This window comes from Ursus maritimus, unplaced genomic scaffold, assembly GCF_017311325.1.
Source record: "Ursus maritimus isolate PB19 unplaced genomic scaffold, ASM1731132v1 scaffold_8, whole genome shotgun sequence".
NCBI classification, from domain to species: domain Eukaryota; kingdom Metazoa; phylum Chordata; class Mammalia; order Carnivora; family Ursidae; genus Ursus; species Ursus maritimus.
The window spans coordinates 23761313-23785626 of NW_024426996.1; the positions used below are offsets into that span (position 1 = coordinate 23761313).

The window sequence follows — 24314 nt, forward strand, 5'->3', positions numbered from 1 at the left end:
TGGGCTCTAGTCTAAACTTGTAGCCACGAGGCCTCCATGTGTCTTCTCTACTCCAGGCCTGCCTGAATGACTGAGCTTTGGCTAACTATCACTGATTCTGCAGATGTTTCTTTCTGAAGATCTCTGGTATCCCATCATCTACAGAAGTCTTTTTTTTTTGTTTTAAGATTTTATTTATTTGAGAGAGTGAGGGAGTGAGCGAGCACATGCTGGGGGAGAGGAAGAGGGAGAGGGAGAAGCAGGCTCCCAGCTGAGCAGAGAGCCCAATGTAGGGCTTGATCCCAGGATCCTGAGATCATGACCTGAGCCGAAGGCAGACACTTAACCGACTGAGCCACCCAGGTGCCACCCCCCCTTTTAAAGTCATCTACAGAAGTCTTATACTTCTGACCTATTTTTCTTTATCCTTATAATAGTAGCCTGAAAACAGTCATCAACCATTTTTGTTCATTACGTGGAGTCAACTTTAGGAAGATTTTACATAGTCTGAGCTGGTCCAGTAATAGTCATGTGGTTCTTGGAGGGCAAGGGGCAGAAGTGCGGCGGGGTCCTCCTGGGTGCTCTGAAACACACAGCCACCTCCCTTTTCAGGACACAGGAAGATACTTCTCTTTCAAAAGTCTGGGCCCCTAAACGGACTGCTCAAACTATTCCTGAGGTCAGCAGGCAGATGATACACATTACCCCCCAACTCTTGCTGTCTGCCTTTACATAAACCTTCTTTACATGGAAACCATTGCTAAGAACTCCAGTGCTCAATTTAGAAACACCCAAGCCCTTCTCCAACCTCTTCTGCTTCTGCTCCAATTAGACCCTCCAGTCTTACGGAATCCTAATGAGGTTTGAGCGATGACTGCCTTTAGCATCAGTTATAATAATGTACTTTTAGGAAGAGAACTCCTCTTACCACTTCCACTTGCCTCAGCTTTTAGTAAGAATGAAATACTTCCCTCAAAATCTAAAAAAGGGAACCATGACCAGGGATTAAGTGAACATATATCTATTTTTATTATGAAACATTAAATTTTGACACATTGCTTCATTTGCTTTTTAAAAATCTATTATCTGACTTAAACCTATTCAGCAAAAATGCCAATAAATTATGTAAATCATAGTTTGGGTCTTTTTAAAACTAGGTCCATTAATATGTTTCATGACAATCAAATAACAATACTAAACCTGAATTGTATGAGCTGTTAATTTGTAATGTTTTAAAGTTTAGCTTAAAATAAAACCAAAACCAACCACATGCGATACGCTACTGCATAAGTTTCTGAGAAACGTCTTCCCTCCTCACCCCTCCTCATCTCTGTGCGTCAGTATCCTTCTGCTTCTTCCCTGACATACACAGTGCAGCCAGATCAGGTGTCAAGGCACTCGTTTTAAACTGTCCTATCCTGCCCATCTTAGGAGTCACACTGGATGGAGGGCTGATGATATCCCCCAGCCTATGCTATCTTGCCTTTAAGTAAATCCATTTCTTTAAAGGGAAATCATTAGCTAAGAAGCCCAATACTGAATTTAGAAACAATGATTCCAATACACATTAAATCAAATGTGTTAGTACTAAAAGTCACATATTCTGAAAAGTGAAAATACACAAATACAGAACTTATGTAAACAACCAATAAACTAAGATAAATAGCACTGCCACCACATGCTTTAAAATGGTGTATTTTTAGTGTCTGAAGTTCTTTGCAAATTATCTTTTGGGACATTCAGATGAATTTCAATAAAAGATGTGTGTTCTGCAAGAAGTTAGTTTTAGGATTTCCAACATGGGTGGCATCATTTAAAAAATACATCAATAGTCTTATTAGTGAGTGTTTTCCACTTGGGTTTCTAAATCTTTATTTTCTGTGGAGGCAAACCAAAGCACTGTCTTAAGACTCCATCTTCAAAGTTACAACACAATCTCCATCATTCCTACAGATCTGAAAGCTAGACATGATCCTGGTCCTTGCCATCATCTTCATCTTCATCTTCCTCATCATCCTGGTCTCCAGATTCAAGTTCATCCTCTTCTTCCACCTAAAGGGAATATGCACACTTACCATTACTAAGATTTGGTCACTTCACATTCAACACACAGACACACACTCTGATAAACTCCTTATTCCAGTGAAGTGTAGATTACAAGCCATCTGATTTCCTTGATTTACTGCTCAAGGCTCTCGCCTTTTTTTTTTCTTTTAAAGATTTTGTTTATTTATTTGAGGGAGAGAGAGAGACAGAGAGGGAGAGGGAGAGAACAGAGGGTGAGTGAGAAGGAGAAGCAGAGAGCCCGAACCCTGAGATCATGACCTGAGCCGAAGGCAGATGAGCACCCAGTCGGTGCCCCTCTCTGCCATTTTTACTATGAGACGAGATTTACAGGTTAACTTGCTGACAGACGGCCATACCTCTCTACACACAGATGTGGACCAAACATGAGAAAAGAGAATGGCACATACGGATGATGAGAGTCTCATGACCACAGGAGCAAATCAATTCACTTAGGCTCAAAGCCCAAAAGAGAACAGTTAACAAATGCTGGAAACTGTGCCCGTGGGTCGTAAGCCTATTCACCGAACACCGTGAAAGCAGTGCAGACGATCCCATATTCATGGACCCACATATTCATGCCTGTGATACGGATATGGAGGCATAGCATTTCCATGCTACAGTACAATTCTTAAAAATAGACCATAAATCATTTCTGGAAACATTTCAATCTTACCGGATGACCAAGTTCCTTGAGTTTATTCTTTAATGAAAATATTTTCTGATCCTGATCAGCCAACAGCACCAAGAGATCATCTTGTTCTTTTTTAGAATCTGTAACATCCATCTCGAGCTTGTTTTTCTCGTTTTGTAAAATGGCAATGGTACTGTTAGATGCATCCAGCTGCTCTTTAATAGCAGTTCTTTCCTCAGACAGAGCTTTAATTTCATTCTAGGAAAAGAAAGGGGAAGATCGACTAATCTAAGATTAGCATTCACTCTCATTGGTCTTTTAACAAATAGGTTCATTCCTTCTCTTTTATTTTTAGGTTCATTCTTTTTTTTTTTTTGAAGATTTTATTTATTTATTTATTTGAGAGAGAGAGAACACAAGCGGGAGGGGTCGAGGAAGAGGGAGAGAGAATCTCAAGCAGACTCCGCGCTGAGCGTGGAGCCCAACGAGGGGCTTGATCTCATACCCTGAATTCGTGACCTGAGCCGAAACCAAGAGTCAGAGGCTTCACCGACCACAGCACTGAGGCGCCCTGTACTCTTTCTTATTGTGACTCGAGATTGACAAGAAAACTTCTTTCGATGATTTCTACTTTCAAAATACATTCATACACATTCTTACTTTATATATGTGATATCACTATTTGAAATGGCATTTAAAAATCTTCATTTGTGTCATCTTCACTCATCCAAATAGCAATGGACACGTTGTGAGATAAAATTACACCCCATTAGCTTTGCTCATAAATCTAAAGATTTGAGAAATTACATGAAATAAGATCAAACTTCCTGGAGTTCATTTCATAGGATATGCAATAAATAAAAGTTGCACCAAAGAGCAACCTTTAACTCTTTAGTCTCCTGTAATAGCGCTGACAGTCGGCCTTCTACGTCAGTGGTCTTTGCAGCCATTCCAGCTTCACTCTCTCCTGGTGCAGGAACTGACTTTGCCTGAAGGTAGAAATTGGAGGGGAAAAAAAAGTTTCTTTAAAGTACAATCAATGTGAAATCCCAAAGGTGATTTAATTTTCTCGCTATTTTGAAACTGTATTTCCAGTAACAGAAAACAGAATTCTTTATGTACTGACACACATAAAGTGCTCTTCCGGGAAGGACGAGCAGTGCCTCCAGTGGAGTGGGAGGCTAAGACTGAGGCAGGAGAGCTGCAGCATCAGATCTCAGCGGAGCACGAAGTCTGCGTTAAGCAGCCTCAAGGTCAGACCACAGCTATAACAGTGTTTAATAGCAGAGAATATTTCTCAAAGCCCTTTCTTCATAATATTTCTGTAAGTTAAGTCCACACTGTTATTTCAGAGACACAGGTGGGGAAATTGAGCTGAATGCCATTAACTGGTGAAATAAATTTTTTTCTTTTTAGATTTTATTTACTTGAGAGAGAGAACAAGCATGGGGGAGGAGCAGTGGGAGAGGGAGAGAAACTCAAGCTGACTCGGAGCTGAGCATGGAGGCTGATGACATGGGGCTCGATCTCATGACCCTGAGATCGTGACCTGAGCCAAAACCAAGAGTCAGACACTTAACCGACTGCACCCCCCAGATGCCCCAAAATGCAAAGATTTTCTTAAATGCTCTAGGAAATATTCTTAAATCATGGTTTTCTAATCTTTCCCCACCTTGTTTCTACAAAGAACTGGGAAAGAGGGTGCTGATATAACAAATACCTAAAAATGTGGAAGCGGCTTCAGAACTGATAGTGGCTGGAAGAGCTTTGAGGTGCCTGTCAGACAAATCCTAAACTGCCTTGAAGAGACTGTTGGTAGAAATATGGATGTTAAAGGCTATTCTGGTGAATGCTCAGAAAAAAGGAGGAACTAGAGAGAAAGCTTCTATGGTCTTGAAGAAAACATATCATCATGAATAGAATGTTGGTAGAAATATGGATGGAAAGGTGGTTTTGGTGAGGCCTCAAATGGAAATGAAGAACTGGAAAGTAGAGGAAGGTGATCCTTGTTATCGAGTGGCAAAGAAATTGGCTGAATTGTGTTTCCGTGCTTTGTAGAAAGTAGAGCTTATAAGCGATGAACTTGGATATTTTGCTGAGAGATTTCTATGCGAAGTGTTAAAGGTGTGGCATGGTTTCTCCTTGATGCCTACAGTAAAATGTGACAGGAGAGAAATAACTTGAAGAAGGAACGTTAAGCAAAAGGGAATCAGAATGTGAAGATTTAGAAAATTCTCAGCCCATCCCTATTGCAGTAAATGACAACGCATATTCTGCTGAAATACCAAGGCTGTGGCTGTACTACCGTTTGTAAAGAAGTTACTTGTGTGGCTCATGGACCCAGTCAACCATCTCAGCAGAAGCTGGAATAGCGACAGGATGATCCAGAAGGGCCTTTTTGTCTGATGGCTTGGATCCCTGTGTACGGCATGGGTCACTAAGAAGGTTTTTGACAATTCTAGACCAGCCGACAACCTGCCAGCTTGGACTGATGGACTGAAGGGGACACAGATGGGATAAAATACAAAGTACTAGCAAAATGAACCATTAAATAACTGATTACACTGATCTGGTGAGTCTGACTCTAATGTGGCTGCCACCACGGCCCAGAAGCCCATGTGACTAGAACTGTGGCCAGTAAGTCAAACATCCACTTCTACTACAGAGTGGCTGAGAAATAACATCTTAACCTTGTGTTTACTATCTTGCAGGAAAAAAGAGTAACAATTAACATACAAATGTTTCTGTTTTCTGTAACAGCTCCTGCTTTTCTGTCTGCAGTTTGGTGATCTCCACAGATTGTGAGTTTAACTGAGACTTTAATGTTGCCAGCTCCTAGGAGACAAAAATAATTGAGTTGTAACATGAAATAGCATTATTTCATCAAGGAAATGTCTATTTACAGGAAGAAACTTAAAATTACTTCCTTTCTTGGCCCCTCTCTCTAAAATCACAACTTCTGAGTTTTAAAATCTAATTCTAAAAAAGAACCATCCTGGAACGTCAGATTCAAGATAGAGAATTAAGCAAGTTCCTTATACATATACACCTCTGCTGCTTCTGAGATCCCATGTAAAAAAATCATAGGGTGGGGGAAGAAGGGAAAAAGGGAGGAAGGGAGGGAGGGAGGGGGAGGGAGGAGAAGGGAGAGATAAACCCACAAGGACAAAGAGAATAAGAGAAAAGAGCAATAAAACTGGGGAATTTCAGAAAGCAAATGGCAGTGGTAATGGACCACAGGATACCTGAGAAAGCTAAACACCTAAACTGATGTCTGAGAAAGCGGCCCTGCTCGCTGACTTGCAGTGCCCGACTACCAAAGGCCCAGGCTCTGGTACCACCAGGGATCTCTGCAAGTGTGGGTAAAAATGGGGTCAAAATAGCAGGGCTGGTTCAAAGTCTGCTTAGGAAGACCACCGGATCCCTGTTCCAATCTCATGCAGCAGGCAACTGTTCCTCTCCTCCTGGCCAAAGACTAGACATTTATTATTTTGAAAGGGAAAATGGGACATTTTTAGACCATGGGCCTCCTGATATAGATGAAAGTAGTTAGTACTGTAGTGAAAAGGAGGGAATTAATTGAAAGTTTATATATCATTAATGTCAAAATTCCCAACCTTCTTCCCCCTCCCCACCAAAAATGCACAGGGGAAAAAAACCAAGTATAACCATGGTTCTCAACCAGGGGAATCTCCCTCACAATATTTGACAATGTCTGTAGACCTGAGGTTAAGTGGTGGGATACTGTCATGTAAAAAGCTCTTTTGTTCTCTTAAAACTTTCTATCCTGTACATATGTGGCTTTCCTTTGATTTGTTTTTTTCAGTTATCTAAGTGAGTTATGAGTTACACAGACATTGAGATCATGGACAATTTTACTATTCTTTTTATACAGGATTTTACTATATAAGAAACAAAACTGTCATTTAAATCTCTTTTTAACAATGTAAAATTGATAAAAGAAAATAAACTGCAGAAAGTAAAAAAAAACAAAGCAATGCTCTTCTTCAGAAATATCTAAAGTTTTGTTGGGAAACACAAAGAGTAAAATTTTTACTTGGGATTTACAAACTAAGATCATTTATTAATAACTTAATTCCCTTTAATTTTAATACAGTTCTAGTGTAGGTAGACTTCATAAAACCAAAATGGCATATTAATTTTCCTTGTAAGAACTTGTAACTTATAAATCCTTAACGACAAATGATTTTTTTTTAAAGCTTGATTGTAGAATCCACTCTGGGGCACACAGATATGATCAAATATGACACAGTTTCTCTGTGTACAGTCATTCTTCTCGCAGACCAGCCACGTCCGTGGGCTAGGACCGCATGACTAGTGCAGAAGGAGGTCAGTCCTAGGTTGGTGGGGTTGTCCACTTCGTCATTGAGTATTACTTTTTTTTGTTTTTTTAAAAGAAACAGAAGAAATATATATATATATTTTTTTTAAGAAAGGAAGAAAGGAGGGTAGGATAGAAGAAAAAGTAAAGGAAGAAAGAAAGAAAATCTTATAAGGAAAAAAACACAACTTGTTTAGGGATAGTATACTAATGAGCAATCTGACACTTTTCTAGGCTTTTCTTCCAATATTTAATTCTATACATAAGTAGTTCTTTCCTGGCTCTTTTCATGAACAAATACATTTAATATTCTCATTGGATAAAGTTAAATTTGCACTAACTAGTTTCATAGGCAATTATAAATATTACAGATAATCAAGTAGGAAAAAGCTTATTTGACTTTTTAGGTCATCTAATTGAGACATACACAAATTTATTCCCTTTTCCAATTCTAAATACAAACATTCTTCTGAACAGAATGGTTTAAACACTCAGTACATTTAACCATGCAATTGTCATGATTAATAGTATATGAAAATTAGGCATAAGATTTTATATCTTCATATTTGCAGCTTATAAATACACTTAAGTTTTCCTTAATTGTTAGTTCACCGATAATCTACAAATAACTTGGGTGAGATGCTCAAATCTGTTAAAAAGAACACTATTAAAAAATAAAAACACTTAATAGAAAGTAAAACACCATTACCATATAATTAAAAAAGCTTCCGGACATTCACATAACTACCTTTCACTATCAAATTTTGCTTACACTAACAAAGTAGTTCTTGATTAATGAAACTACATGGCTGTTACTGTATTATAATTAAAACAACACAAAACAGAACTTGGATTAAGCTGGAAAATTACCTGTTTTAATTCTGCAATTTGTTCAGAATCTCTAGCAGAAGCTGTTGCTGAAGACTGTTCATTTGTGCCAGGTGATGCTTGGGAAGATTTCTACAATAGCACAGAAATAAACTATGAAATAAATTCAGTATATACAGATAGGAAACAAAACTGTACACATATAAGCTATACCTTATAAAAATTTCACATCAACATTTTAATTTTTATATCCAAGATAAAATTTCAACATAGCGCACATTGTCTACAATTTCTCCATAGCTAATAAATTTATACTTATGCTAAGTAACTTATTAAACATAAGCACTTATCTGAGGTCATATGGAAAAAGAGCATAAACACAGGTATCTACTGAGGGATTTCCACGTATTAAAGAGCTTTATACAGAGTAGCTCATTTAATTCTCAAAACAACAAAACAGATATAACCACTACCAATTTATAGATCAGGAAACAAGTTTAAAGAGGTTAACTAAGTTGCTTAAATTCAATCAGCTAGGAAGAGCTGAAGCTTTAGACGGTGTGACACCAAAGCTCATATTCTAATTTTTTTTAAGTAAACTCTGTGCTGAATGTGGGGCTCAAACTCACAACCCCAAGATCAAGAGTCCCATGCTCTACCAGCCAGGTGCCCCCCAAAGCTCATATTCTAAAACCTTACTATGACACTTTGATTTAAGGGATCCAGGAAAATCAACAAGCAGGATAATGAGAATTATTCTGGACCTCTTAAAGTTTTTTAATATTTACTCACCAAATTTTCAATCAGAGAGTCCTTTTCAGCCAGCTGGCTTTGTAAAAGTTCCTGATTACTTTTTAATTCTTCTATCTCTTCTCGTAACCTACCAACTTCTTCTGGTTGAATGCCATTCACCTGAGTCCCGTCACTGTAAGAACCTTGATGCTGATTGTCTTTTCCTATTAAGACAGGAAGAAAATTTGAAAAGCCTGCATGAAACTTAAGTTTTTCATTTCTTGAATGAGAAGATTTAAATATAAAAATACAAAATTTCCTTAATTCAATTACTTTGGCAGCACTTTTGTAATAAGCACATTTCATTTTTGCCAAACAGTGTATTGATAGAAATAGTGAAGTGTTAGTATTTTCAGGTTTCTGGGAAGAAAAAAGACATAGTCTTATTAAGACTAAACTGCATGGTTTGGTTATCTATAATTAAGAATTGCAGTAGTTTTGGGGCGCCTGGGTGGCTCAGTCAGTTAAGTGTCCAACTCCTGGTTTCCGCTCAGGTTATGATCTCAGGGTTGGGAGACTGAGCCCTGTGTTGGGCTCTGTGCTCAGTGCAGAGCCTGCTTGAGATTCTGTGTCTCCCTCTGCCCCTCCCCACCTCTCTAAAATAAATATATCTTAAAAAAAACTACAGTAGTTTCAATTCCAATTTGGTCAATTAAGAGAAAATGAAATCCCTTTTAAAATCTTCACAAAGGAATAGCTTTCTATGTGTACTAAAATAACTGACAAATTATTCTTATAAATAAGGAAGTGAGAGAGGTAATTTTTTTCTGAAAATTTTAGTCATCTTCATATAAATAAAACAAGCTGTATTTCTAAATAGTTAGCATTCCAATCATAAGCACTATAGGATGGTACTATTTACAAGCATTTGACTCTTACCACATGCCAGGCAATGAACTAGAATTTTATATAAATTATTTCATTTAATTCTCAGATGACACAGATGTTATTATCAGTTCCATTTTGCAGATGAGGAGACAGAAAGGTTAAAGAAGTCATTCTCAGCTGGCTATACATCGAAATCACCGGGAAGCTTGTAACAATTACTGATGCTTGGCTCCAACCCCAACTAATTAAATCAGACACTCGAGTGGGTCTCAGTATGGGTGGCATTTAAAAAAAAAAAAAAAAAAAAAAAAGGAAAGAAAAAGGCCTCAGGATATTCTAATATGCAGCCAAGGCTGAGAATCAATGGACTGGATACTGAAACAGGCAGCAAGGAACTTGGACTTCAAACTCTGATTTACACACTCATTTGTTACAGTGATTAAGGTTAGAGAAAGACCTGTCCACAAGAATAATCTATTTGACTTAGTCCAGCTTTTGGGGACACTATAATAATTATGGCTACCTATACCCACCTAGCTGTACTTTAAGAAGATTATACTGATCTTTGTGTTGCTGAATCTGAGATACTTGCTGTGTGACTGCTGTCTGGAGCTGTTCGTTTTGACATTTTAATGTAGAAATCTGCTGCTTTAATTCCTCAAGTTGCAGATCCTGTGAAACAAAACATTAATTCAAGTGTTTTAAATTTGTACTAATCAGCATCAGGAAAATGAGCAAATTAAAAATCAGAGATTATTTTGGGTCATGATGTTAAAGTACTCAACACTTCCAGAACCACTCAACAATTAAGTAATAATACATTAATGTATGCACCACGGTCAATTAACATGCAGCAGAACCATACAATTTCCAGTAAGGCCCGGTAATAAGCACCATGGCACAGCCTGCAATTTCACTGCAATTACTGGGGTGGGGACGGTCAATTTTAAAAACTCCATTTTGTGGTCCATCAAACTATTTAAGAAATTTATACCAAACTACATAAGAAACTTAGTATACATACACATGCATCTACATTACTTTTGACATAAAAGATAATTCTAGAACAGAACATTTAGAAGGCCAAGAAAAGAACTTCAACTCTCACCACCCTAATATAAATAGTTGGAATTTGACCTATTTCCTTATTTTCCACTAATTTTTTCCCAATTTGTTTTAAACTTGTCATACTCAGTCCATATGTCATTTTGTAGCCTTTACTTACTATTCAAGTTCCTCATATTGCTAGTTTTTCACAATCATAACTTTAAATTTGTACTCAATATCAGTAGATACAATATAATTTACATTCAAAAGCAACACTGAGGTTGCTTTCCATTTTTCTAAATAAGAAATATCACAATAAATATCGTAGTCATATTTTTGTTTTCCTGAATTCTGAAGAATTTCCTTAGGAAGGATTCTCAAACGTCATTCAGTTTATATAAACATTTTATAGTTCTCAATGCTTGTTGTCTAATTGCCAAATGGCATTTTAAATGGTGAGAATATTTAAAATTAACATTACTAAAGCAGAGTCATTATAGTAATTGTGTCAAATCACTCTTTCCTTTTTCTAAATTAACTATATTTATCAGCCCCAAGTGTAGGCTGTAACACCACATTCCAAGTATTTCTTTTCCATTGCTCTAAAGATACTACATTCTACCATCTGGAAACAACTCCATATTTGTACAAAAATATAGATGAAAAATCCTAATAACCATGGGTAGTTTAATGATTTAAGTTAGAATCGTTCAAAGATGATTCTAATTTACTGATCTGCTTATAAACTGAAAAGCTCAAACTGAATGCTAAATATACCACTATATTTTTATTCTTAGAATTTCAATCTCCACAATATAGACTAGAACAGGCAGTTCTCATTTAGAGAGCTCTACCCAAGCTCTTACTTGCCACACTTGCCTCAAGCTGTGCACAGTCAGCAGGGCATGGAGGGCAGTGCAGGGAAGGGGGTGCACCTGGCCCCACATGGACAGCCACCAGTGTATTGTTTTTAATGACCCTGGCACTTTAATAACATCAGTAATCTCATTTTCCAGATAATACTGCAGCACTTTTTAGGATTCCAATCAAGGTATACACCATGATGAGGAATTAAATGAAAGAAAAAAATAAGAAACACACTTTGAAGAAAGGTAATGGAAAGCTTAAGGAGCTCAACACAATCCAAGTGCGGAGGTTCTCTGGTATCCTGCCGAGAAAATGTCAATTGATGATTTCGAGAGGGTAGTTTCGACTTTCATCATCATTCTCCACTCTAATAAATCAGCTCCCTCTGTTGTTCTCAGCATCATCTATTCAGTCGTGCAAGATGGAGATCTCAGGATCATATCTGACCCTTTATGCTCCCCCACACCCATATCCAATCATTACCCAGTCCTGCTACTTTCATCCACTTTGGTTTTCACATTTCTCAGGTCTGCCCCCTCTACAGCACGGAGCGTGAGTTTGAGAGTAACACACGTTTTTGAATTCTGTTCCACCAACCACTGAGTGACCCTAGACAAGTTTAAATTCTCTCAGTCTCCGATTCCCCATTTATTCTTAAATGAAGCTATTAAATACCTTGTAGGGATGCTACTGAAATTAAATGAAATAGTGTTTAAATTGTGTTTTGTGGGCACCTAGAACACAATATTCAAAACATAGCAGCCATTACAACCATCAGCGCCGCAGTTGCCACCCCTAGCCTCCCACAACCACCTCCTTCTGGAGGTCTCTCCCTCTGGCCTTGCCTCTCCAATTCCTACTTGGTGCAGCCACCGAGTGTTCTATGTACATGCCAGTAACATGTCCTGCCCCTCTTCCCCATCTCTCCTTTCGCCCAGCTTATTCCTAGCTATCCGTTTGGGGCTCACGTTCTGTTTCCTCTAAGCCCTTGCTCTTTACCTAGCTAAATTAGGTGCCTCTCTGCTGCCACATACCTTCCAGCATCTGTATCACTAGACTTAATGTGTTATGTGTGTCACAATACCTACTTATAGCTTTCTCTCCTCATGACTGTGATAGGAGGACATGTCTGATTCATGCCTTTATCCACCATATCCTGCACAATGTTTAGCACAATATTAAGCTTTCAGTTTGTTGAGTACTGAGATAGTTTTGAATTATTTAGGAAAATGAGCTCTACTTTCTGTATCTTCTTGCATATGAAATGTCAGGAAAAATTCTTCCCCAAAGTAGAAAAGTATCAATACATCAGTGTTTACAATTTATCAGTACGTACTTGTTCTCGAATCATATTTTTGTAGTGAGTCACAATACTGTCATGCTGTTCTAATGTTTTCTTCACCTCTTCTTCTTTTTTATCCTCTTCACTGGACTTATAAATAGCCTTAGTTATCACACCTATAAAAGAAAGCTTATTAAAAATGTATTTAAAAAAATTTAAAATCTGGGGCACCTGGGTGGTTCAGCTGGTTAAACGACCAACCCTTGATTTCAGCTCAGGTCATGATCTCAGGGTTGTGAGATCGAGCCCCCAGGGCTGGGCTCTGCACTCAGCACAGAATCTGCTTAAGATTCTCTTCCACTGGGACACCTGGGTGGCTCAGTCGGGTAAGCACCTGCCTTCAGCTCAGGTCACGATCCTGGGGTCCTAGGACTGAGTCCCACATCGGAGTCCCTGCTCAGCAGGGAGCCTGCTTCTCCCTCTGCCTGCTCTGCCTGCCACTCCCGCTACTTGTGCTCTCTCTCTCTGACAAATAAATAAAATCTTAAAAAAAAAAAAAAAGACGACTGCCTCCCACTCCTTCTGCCCCTCCCCCTCCTCACAAGCACGCATGCACATGCTAGCGAGCTCTCTCTAAAATAAACAAAATCTTAAAAAAAAATTTAAATCCTATTTTATTATTAAGACTTAATCAGCAAAAACATATGGCCTAACTGCATGACAAGATACAGTCATTCCAATCTTACTGAATGCCAAAAATCCTTCAATGAACTATAGACTAAGAGCTAAGAAAAAAAAAACCCTACTTTTGGCTTACCATATAATCCACTTGTGTCCAAAATATATGTATACAAAAAAATCATAGGTACTTTCTAATGATAATCAATATAAACTTTATCTTACCTTCAAGTTCTTTTACCAGCTTTGTAAACTCATGATCAAATATCATGTATTCTGGACTGGGAAAGTTAGGCTGAGGTTTCTGAGACGCTCTGGAATACAACTCATGTTTGCTAATAAATCCTAGTTTCTCTATGAAGTTTTCTTTGCCAATCCTCTTCTCTATTAGTTGTTTTAATTTCTCTCTACAGAGATAAGCATATTGAGATGCTTAAAAAAAAGTCAAAACAAAACATAAAACTTCATCTACATTTTACTTTGGCAGAAAAAATGTATCATTATCGCTTGATGACAACAGCAGGTCATTTCCCCCTAGCATTTTCCCCTTACTTACTTCATGTAGCTCTCAAGTGAGTTATCATTGAAGTAAATTGAAATGCCCAACAGAAGGGCACATAAGCCTTGGACCAACTGCTCTTCCTCACCAAGATTTTCTGCAATTTGTCCTGTAAGCTGAAATTTTTGTTAAGGAAACTAATGGTTCATAACATCCAGAGTATTTTACTTTACAGTTTGAATTTGACGTATATTTCATGTATGAATTTCTACAAAAGCCTCTCTATATAGTTAGAGCAAGCATAAAACAAACAATGGTCCCAGACACACACATACACACAGCTTAAGCAAGTGTCATCACCACCTTAACAGTCTGAAAAGCTGCAACACAGATGAATTCAAAATTTTAGAACGCAGAACCACCTCTCATTGAGAGGAAGAAATAAGAATAAATACTTACACGTATCCTACTAAAACATAAAGGATACGAATGGAACATTGGCCGAATTGTGAAGAAAATGCGTTACTGCAATGGGACAGTTGCTCAGCCAGGTACAGAGCAGCATTAACAATCCAACTCTTGTCTGTATTTTGCTTCCCTGCAATAAACAGATAAGTTGGCAGAAATCTCATTTTATTTTTTTTTCAAACTTAAAGCTGCCCTAAGATCCCTCTCCATTTGTATTAAAAGATCTTTAACATCTTATAAAAGATAGGTTAGGAATCCACACATAAAAAACTGAACAAGAGTATGCATTCTTGTGTCCTCTTCAGGCTGTACTTCCCCAAAACAAATAGAAAGCAGAAATTAGAAGTGATTTATGTTCATAAACATACACCAGGTTATCTAAAATACTACTAGTGGAAAAACCTGGTCTGCTAAGGAAGATGCATGATGTGGATGCTTGAAAAAATTTATCAATCTGAAAACAGTTTACAATAACAAAAATTTGCCTAGATGTTTCAATCAAAATTTTGAAAACAAGTTTCTGATAAGAGGACAAGTTCTACCTCCTTCAAAAAATATCAGGAAAAATAAATAATCTCCTGAATTATTTAGTCAAACTCCATTAGAGAATATATTGCCTAACAAGAATAATAAATAAACCATGTTGCAAACTCACTGACAGCATGTCAGATAATGAGAATCACAAACATAATGAAGAAAAAGATTTATTTAAATTAGCTAACTGCCCCAAACCACTAACCATACCACTGACAACTATAGTTAAACAATATTGAAAACTAGCACATCCATCAAAATGACACTTTCCTAACTTTTAATAAACACATTTGTATCTCCTATGTGGGATCGTCTCTTACCTCATAATATTGCCACTGCCCATATTACATTATATAACCTATTTTTTGTTTAAGAGAACAAAAGTTGTTTGAAACAAATAAATGAAATTTAGCACAGTAATGGATTACTTTGGGGGTAATTTCAGAAAAATATCCAAAATACAATTATTCAAAGCCAGACAAAGAATAGATTTAAAGTAACCATCACTGTGTTTTGAAAAATCACTCAAGACTGTTCCAATTTCATGAACCTTGAGGTCAGTATCTTGGCCTTTCTATAATATACTTTCAAGTATATTTCATATTTAAACAAATTCAAACTGGACTTCTTCAAAATGATCTGCCAAATAAGCATTAGCTTTTACATGATGCATTAGTCTTACTTTTTCCTTGCCTCTATGTCATTACTATGCCCCTGGTGTATCTTCATGTTACCCAAGTAGATTTGAAAGTTAAAAAATAGGTATTCTCAATTGACTATGTGCCACAGAGAACTTTCAACTAATTACTCAAGTAAATAAATGCAAATATTCCATTGATTTCCCCTAGTTATATATAAAAAATTTACTATTCCTTGGAATACCATCTGCAAGTACCAAAAATACCTACATTGTATATACAGGGCATCCTATCAAATCACTGGCTGGTGTCTGAATAAACAAAAATGTAACTAGATGTAAATATGGATCTTCTAGAAGTATACCCTTTGGGGTCTAACTGAAGGGTAAGAACAGCAAAGTTAAACAAAACTAGTTAGAATCAAGATAGAATGCAACACCCCACTTAAACTATGGCAACAAAAGAAGATAAAGTACTCAGGAATGAGCCTAACCCAAACTGTGTAACACCTAAACGAGGTTGGGGGACCTGTGTGGCTCAGCTGATGAAGGTTAAGTGGCAGACTCTTGATTTCAGCTCAGGTCATGATCTCAGGGTCCTGGGATTGAGCCCTGCCCACCCCATCTGGGCTCACGGGTCAGCAGGGAGTCTGCTTCAAGATTCTCTCTCTCCCTGTGTGCCCTCCCACCCTGTTCTCTCTCTCTCTAAAGTAAATGAATAAACCTTAAAAAAAAAAAAAAAAACCTAAATGAGGAAAATTTAAAAACACTCCTAAAGGGCACAAAAGTAGACCTAAATCAGTAGAAAGACACCTTGTCCTTAGAAAAACTCAAAATCATGAAGATATTAATGCTACATTAATCTGTAAAATTTATGTAATCCAAATAAAAATACCAAAAGGTTTTTCTTCTCCCTGCCAAAACAACCTGGTTCTCAAGTTCATATGGAAAATTAAATGAGCAAGAAGAGTAAGAATAACTAAACTGTAAAAAAATAAAAAATAAAAAAATAAAAATAGAGAAGAAAAAGAGCAATGAGGTGGTACCACGTCATAAACAGACAGGAATCAAGGGATAGAACAGAAAGTCCAGAAATGATTCGTCTATGAATGGGAATTCAGTGTATGAGAAAGATAGCATATACACATTAGTGGGATACAGGAGGACTTACAAAATGTTGGGACAACTAGCTAGATATCTAAAATAGGTCAGAGGATCCACAACTCATATAGTTCATCAAGGAAAATGGAACAAAGATTTAAATAAATGCAAAAAATGAAACCAGAAAGCATGAGACAAAAATATGGGCAAGTTTCTTAAAATCCTGAAGTAGGGAAGGCCTTTCTAAGTATGATATAAAATGTAGAAGCGATAAAAGTCTGATACAAAAAAAAAATCCAAAATAAAACACCAAGGTCAAAAAACAAATGACATATCAGGCAAATACATTTGTAACTTATCACAGATAAGGGTTAATACAAAATGAGTTCCTATAAAATTAGAAATGATTTAACAACCCAGTAGAAAAATGGGCAGACGATATGAACTCTAAGAAATGAAAGTTCACAGAAAAGCTTTAAATGGTGTATAAACATATAGAAAGCTATTCAAACTTTTGGAAAGAGAAATGCAAATTAAAACTCACTAAGATAACATTTTTTACCTCGCAACAGACTGGCAAAAATACAAGTTTGATAACACATTGTTGGTGAGGTTGTGGGGAATTACATAATCTAACCCACTGCAATCTTATTTGATTTTGCTAATGGTTCAAAATGGTATTAGTTAGGGGAAAAAAAACCCAGTGGCTAGGCATAAAAAGCACCTGAAGACAATAGAAGAAACAAATAATAGGAGGCAGGGAATCAGGACAGGGGTGGGTGGGGCCAACACTTCTTACTGTGTACTTTTTATATCATTTTGATTTTGGAATCATGTATATACATATATATTTTAAAGTAGGTACACATATTTTTAAAGATTGAATTGAATTCTAAGAGTGGCAGTATGGTATCAGTGAAAATATTTGGCTGGGAATTGGAAGAACCAAATCTTCTACTGCCCTACTTGTACAAGGTTCAATATGTTATATGGGCCCCAGTTCCCTCATTTAGTTAAACAGAGGCCTTTGGATTAAGTAATCTCAAACACAGACGTTAAAAGGATAGGCTCTAAATACCAGGATTTGTATCCTGGTTCTAAAACTTCACAGCATGAAACCTTATCATTATCCTTCAATAGGGGAAATAGTCAATACCTATTTCATTGAGCTGTGGAGTGGATTAAATGGGTTAATACGTGTTAAGAACTTAGAACAGCACATGGTACACAAATAAGTGTTCTACGAGTGCTATAAATTCTGAATCACCCCTTCTAGTTATGCAATTCTTTGGTCTCTACCTATTAAAAGGAGGACTAATGCCCCAAATTTAAAACAGATGGCAGAATAAAGTTTGAGCTTTATTGAGATTTTTTTTTAAACTTTAGTAAAATACAGGTGGTCCTTGCTTTGCTACATTAATAGAAAGTCATGCATATCGGAAACATGAAAAGTGAGGACTGTGTAATAATGCTCTTTTGTGCAGACTATATTATCCTGATGTTCATAAACCATGATTTATAATAAAGAAAATGGAAGATAATTAAATGTCCAAAAATAAGGAAATGGTTAACTAACCAATGTTATATCTATCTGGTGAAATATTATGCAATCATATAAACTGATGTTTATTTAGTGTTTAATAACATGGAAAATATTTGTAAGAAAAGATGCAGAATACAAAATGGAATCTAATGTATAACCACTCCTATATAAATAAACAGTATAGTAAAAAAAAGACTGGGGGTGCCTGACTGGCTCTGTCTGTAGAGCATGTGACTCTTGATCTCAGGGTCATGAGTTCAAGCTCCACATTGGGTGTGGAGCCTACTTAAAAAAAAAAAAAAAAAAAGTTTAACCAACAGTTACTTTGGGTAGTAGAATTCCTACTTTCTAGTTTTTATTTTTTTTAATTTTCCAAAATGAAATGAAAATAAACTATTAATAGGTACAAAAATGCTATAGTAGTTTTCCAGTGTACAATTACAAACTGTCAGTAAGATCAATCCAACAAAATCCTGATCAAGTTACTCTATCCTCCAAAAAATAAAATTAGAAATTAGACCTTAAAGGCTATCAAAACATTCTGTGCCATGGTACTGATCTTCTGATGGATTCTTTATAAGATAAATACCTAGACCAGCTCTCTCTCTATATATATATATATTATATAAAGCCACATTTCACTTTCTAGAATAATTTCATAAAACTACTCATTTTGTTTATATGTTTATATTTGTTTGTATGATTGTTTACAGGTTCAAGTCAAGAAAAGTATGTATCTCTTTTCAGCCCCCAAGACCACTGAGAGTTGGAAAAATAAATGGACGCTGAAATTATAATTTCAGAGCATTCTGCGGGTTTAGTTACTAGAAATCACAGAATTTTACAGGATGGAAGAGAATCACAAACAAAATAAACGAAGCTGAATCATCTTACCTTTAACAGAGACTATTACGTTTTCCTTATTATTTTCTAAATAAAAGTCCCTCTTATTCCTACTTCCTAGATTTCAAGTTTAGTATTTTACATTGTTCATAAAAATGCAAAAAGCTAACATTTTAAACTTCTACTCTTCCAAGTCTTACAATGAGGTTCTAGAGTATTATGATTAGATTCACTTTCTAGCAGTGGCCTCTGGGAATAGAGAATTAATAGGAAAGGGGCATGCTGGAACTTTCTGACATTTTGAAAATGTTCTACATCTTATTCTGGGTGGTGGTTACAAAGGTATCAAAAATCATCTGATTGAATACTTAAAGTCTGTACATTTTACTGTGTATAAGTTATACCTCCAAAAAATTCACTTCTAAATCACTGACATGTATACTTTCAAAATACCTAATATAAAAAATTCTGGAAGCTAAAGCTGCAAAGTATGTCTGTGTGTGTTATTAACAGGTGTTAAATCATGCTCCTACACAAAGATACAATTCCTAACAGGACTTCAGTTTATCACTATCAACACTGGACAACTGAACATATGACCAAATGTAAATATTAAGGTACACTCCTTTTTTGCCAAACACTCCACACACACACACACACAAATCAAAACCAAACAGAAATCACACTCCCCCACACACATCAAAAACTAACCCCCAATGGTTAACTACCATATGGATTATAGACAGATTTACCCATAATATTTAATTCAAAAATCTTTCAAATTACAAAATTATACTTACTATTGCACATTTTCAATAATCTAAGTAATATAAAAGTCATCGCATTCTTTCATGTGCTGACTAGCTAAAGACAAAATTCTTTACCCTAAATTTTACTAGCTTAGAAATGGCTTCAGGGGGAAATAAAGAAACAAGCTTGGGTGAAGAAACACAAAAAAAACACCAAAAAAACCCAAACCAAGGAATTCCAGAAAGTGCAAGCATACCCAAAGGAAGCACAAGTAGAGCCTCAGCATCCTTCCCACAGTTCTTAGTGACACCACTACACGGAGAAAACACCCCCGGAGAAAAACCGGAGAGCCACTTTTGACAGAAACTTGCTGACACATGAAGGTGTGAGTAGAATACAACTTCAAACAAGCAGTTAAAAAAACCATCAGCAAAACCCAAGACAAAGAAAAGCCTTGTTGTAAGAGGGAAATGCCTAAGCTTAAACAAGCAATACATACCCGTCTGTCGATCTTATCACCCTGCAAATTATACATTACAAATTACTCATAAATATTACTGCTTTAGAAAAATTTAAAAGTAGAAAAATCCCTCACAGATGGTCTCTACAAACCCACACCAATAATTTGGAACAGGACAGTTCTAATCTTTTATTACGTAACAATGCATCCACATTTTGGGGGAGAAAGGATCATTTTATAGCACTATGATGACTCAGAGTGGGAAGACACCACTATCTTGAGAATTTCTCATTATGCATTAATTGTGAAGACAATGTTAGAGCAAACTCTCTGGTGGCGGTGGTCAGTTAATCGCTATTTGGCTTAAGAGAAGCTGTTTTCAACAGACAGCAACATGAGAATGACAAGTATTAAATACATAAGGATATGAATATTTGGGGGTAGTTTTTTCCAGTCACTAAGAAATAAATGATAAATCAAAGACAAAATAAGCTTTCAATCTAAGTAAACAGATTTTAAACAACAAAGGGAGTGTACAACCCCCTTTTTACCATAGTTAATTCTTCATAATTCTTCACCTTTAATTTATAGCTTCCTGTGGATGGCACTGATATCTCTTTAAAAGCTCACAATAAAACAATTCAGCGAGTGTGACAAGATTAAAAATTAAGAAGGACTCAGGACCTTATCACAGGGAGGGAGGCAGTGAAACTGGAAAATTCCAGAGGAAAGCAGAGTTTTAGACTTAAATGTATTTTTTACTCTGAGTGATTCTGAATGTTGGTGACTGTAGTTTTGCTAAAGAGCGATCCTGAACTATTCAACAGCAAGGCTGGTGTGGGGGGGAAATCATCCAAGAGTAAGTGGCATTCCTAAATACCTTTGCATCACACTTCAGTGAAGCTCTGCTGTTCTCGATAGGGGGCTAGAGGAATGCAGATAGTTACGTTTTTCTCTACTTACTGGCTAAATTATGTGCCGTAGGGTTTTGATGATTTGAGAGCTCATAAACATCAAGCACGATGGTTACATAAGTGATGGACTGGTATTCTACTTTTGTTTTCTGAAAGGGAGATCGATTAGTTTGGGAAGAGAAAGAGGAATGCACAGAGCTATGAACCACTTTGTTCTATGCCCTCTTATAAACTGACCCAAATTTGGCCACGGAGTAGAAGAAGAAAAGGACATGCAGGAACACAGTGGATGATGTAAAAGGAAACAGAAAGAAAAACAAAACACCTTTCTGTCCAGAATATGTGTTTCTATCATGAAGCAGATCTTAGTAACTATTTGGCAAAACCATTCATGTAAGAATATTGATTGCTTTCTCTCCACAAACTATTTCTGGTTACAATGAGCCAATGAGCAAATAAGTCCGTACCTCTTTCCTTTTTCATCTGCATCTACTAAGGATGTCCTTATATCCTTGTATCACTGACATAAAAATGTATAGCTGAGACTTTTCCCCCCTTAGAGAGTTCTACTCGCCACATTACCTGTGAAAGGATGTTGGTGCACTGCTGTAATAAAGAGACCGGAGGGTTGCCGATACTCGTAGCAAGTTGAACCCTGAGCAACTGTTCTTTTTGGGTAGCGTTTTCTTGCAAAGCATGGGCAAGGGCCACAGCAGCACACCAGTTTGAAAGTGAATCGGTAGAAAATAAACCTCCGCATAGTAACTGACCAGCTGAGACTGAGTTACCTGTTGCTACAAAGATGGCAGGGAGATGATAATAAAAAATTAAATGTTGTTTTACACACACACATAAATAGTATGAAATACTATTTTAAAATTTGTTAATTAGCAGTATTAAGTTACATTTGTAAAAGCCTGCTTTTCAAAAATGAAAGGTGATGAAAAAAGACCTTGGAAGAAGGGTAGCAGGACAAAGAAATATTAGAACCTTTTAGGCATCAAATTGATGAGATGATATTCCAGAAAATTACTATCTTAATTAAAAACTGTCTTTTTAAAGCAAATTCAAGGAAATGCCGTACTTTAAATATTCCGCTACATCCGGTGTCCTTTATCATTTAGGATATATTTTACTATTAAAAGCTTGAGAGACTATTTACGTTTCAAAACAGAAATTAGAACAAAACTATTTACCATCAATAGTGGAAGGTAGAAGCGTTGACACAATTTCTCCTTGTCCTTTCTGGTTTTTATATAAGAAACACTGGAAACAGTAGAGAACAGCACAGCGCAGTACAAACGGTTGCCTTTCATTGACCATGGACATGAGAAGAACTACAATTGCCGGTCTGTTGCGTTTAAAAAGAAAAGAACAAAAAGAAACATTGCAACCCAAGTACACGAATCAATAACCAGCCATTGCTGCTGACTGAAGAACCATAACCAGAAGGCCAGCAAGTTACTGTTTCTACCTCCATTTCACAGGAACCATCCTGCAGCGGAGACAAGTGATCTGTTTGCTTAAGGCACAGAGGAGGAGGTACCTAAGCTCTAAGGACCACAAACTCTTTCAAAATAGCAACATGTTAGGGTTAGGCCGGTGATGGGTAGTAAGGAGGGCACGTATTGCATGGTGCACTGGGTGTTATGCGCAACTAATGAATCATCGAACTTTACATCAAAAACCAGGGATATACTGTATGGTGACTAACATAATAAAAAAATATTAAAAAAATAAAATAGCAACATGTTTATCTCGTCAGATAATGTCTAGTTTCAAAACATACAGTTGAACTTCTTAAGAGAATAAGATGTATATACGAGATACGTGAAAAACCCAAAGTAAGTTTTGACTTCCTCAGAGGAATCGCAAGATTTCCCTTTTCCTACCTTGGTGGGTTTGAAGGTGCATTTACAGAAGCAAAGTAGTCTTGGTTTACTTGGTAGCCTCGAATAACTTCTGATACAGTATTAATTGTCTATTAAGGGGGGAAAAATAAACATTTAGAGAGAGAGAGAAAGTCAAGGAAGAAAACCTGTTTTCAAAAGAAGAAAATGTTATATCCTTCTGTTTTGCTTTTAAATGCCAAAATTCAGACACCAAAAAAAGCAGTGAAGGCATTATAATCTAACACTTTTTTGAAATAACATTCTAAAACATTAAGTGCAGGCCTCTAATTAGAAGTAACACCTGACTACAAGCTTTTAAAATATCAAAAAACTAAAATTAATAGTACTCTCTAAGAGACAGAATCTATTTCAACAAAACAAGGATGCTTTAGGATAAAATCAGAGGACAAATTTAAAATATAACAAATTAAAATTTCAATTTAAGGATGAAATTGAAAAAACCTCCAAGAAAATAGAATAAAAAGACAACTAGGTCCACAGAAAGTCCAACAATCTTTTAATGGAGTTGCAGACACAGAACATAAAAAAAATTATCAAGAAATATGAAAAACATTCTCAGAACTGAAGGACACCTGTCTACAGCTTGAAAGGGCCCAGTGAGTGCCAAAAATAATTGGGGAGGGGAAAAAAAAAAAGTCTGTAGTAATGCATATCATCAGGATATTTCAGGAAACGAGAAAGAGAAGATCCCAAAAGTTTCTAGAGAAAAAAAAGATTACATAAAACGGATTAAGATTAAAAATGGCTTCAGATTTTTTAACAGCAGCACTGAAATAATTATTCTGAAAGCTGAGTGTTATGATTCTCAACTCTGAATCCATACCTAGCCAAACATTAGAGTAACTCTGAAAATAGAGAAATGACATCAAAGAACTAAAAACAAGTTCTCTTGCCATTTACCTTTTTCAGGAAGTTAAGTAAACTAAGATAATGAGCCAAAAAGTTGAGGGGGTAAAGACATGGCCTGCTAGCTAAGGGATTTAAGCCAAGAGAGAAGTAAAAGGAGATTCTAAGGGGCTGGTGAAAGTACCAGGACAAGAGATGTACACAGAAGGAGACAATAACCAGCCCATATTGGAGCAGGAGGACAGAAGGCTTCCAGAAAGAAAAATGCCTGGGATGGAAATGATGTTAGTTAAGCATGTGGTAGCACTAATATGCAGGCACACAGAAAATCAGTAAGATGAAAAAAGAACACTACTACAACTCAGAAAAGAAAAAGGGATACTTAAAAAAGGATATTATGGGCAACCCTATTGGGACCCCTCTCACTCTTGAGAGATTTTTCTGTATCTTCACTTAAACTACTAC

General features: G+C 36.6%; 1 protein-coding gene across 2 annotated transcripts in view; it reads right to left on the minus strand.

Annotated features, from left to right (window-relative positions):
• Window positions 1-1820: 1820 nt before the first annotated feature.
• USO1 (USO1 vesicle transport factor) overlaps window positions 1821-24314 on the minus strand; it is an 86298-nt gene continuing 63804 nt past the window's right edge. For both annotated transcript variants that reach the window (XM_008693227.2, XM_040625361.1), the window contains exons 11-24: window positions 22983-23071; window positions 22287-22441; window positions 21673-21884; window positions 14328-14438; window positions 13898-14016; window positions 13567-13748; window positions 12718-12839; window positions 10001-10139; window positions 8640-8803; window positions 7890-7979; window positions 5414-5512; window positions 3559-3666; window positions 2720-2935; window positions 1821-2031 (exon numbers count right to left, since the gene is read on the minus strand). In XM_008693227.2, coding sequence (XP_008691449.1) covers window positions 1942-2031; window positions 2720-2935; window positions 3559-3666; window positions 5414-5512; window positions 7890-7979; window positions 8640-8803; window positions 10001-10139; window positions 12718-12839; window positions 13567-13748; window positions 13898-14016; window positions 14328-14438; window positions 21673-21884; window positions 22287-22441; window positions 22983-23071 — 1896 coding nt within the window. In that variant the 3' untranslated portion in view covers window positions 1821-1941. The remainder of the gene's footprint in view (window positions 2032-2719; window positions 2936-3558; window positions 3667-5413; window positions 5513-7889; window positions 7980-8639; window positions 8804-10000; window positions 10140-12717; window positions 12840-13566; window positions 13749-13897; window positions 14017-14327; window positions 14439-21672; window positions 21885-22286; window positions 22442-22982; window positions 23072-24314) is intronic.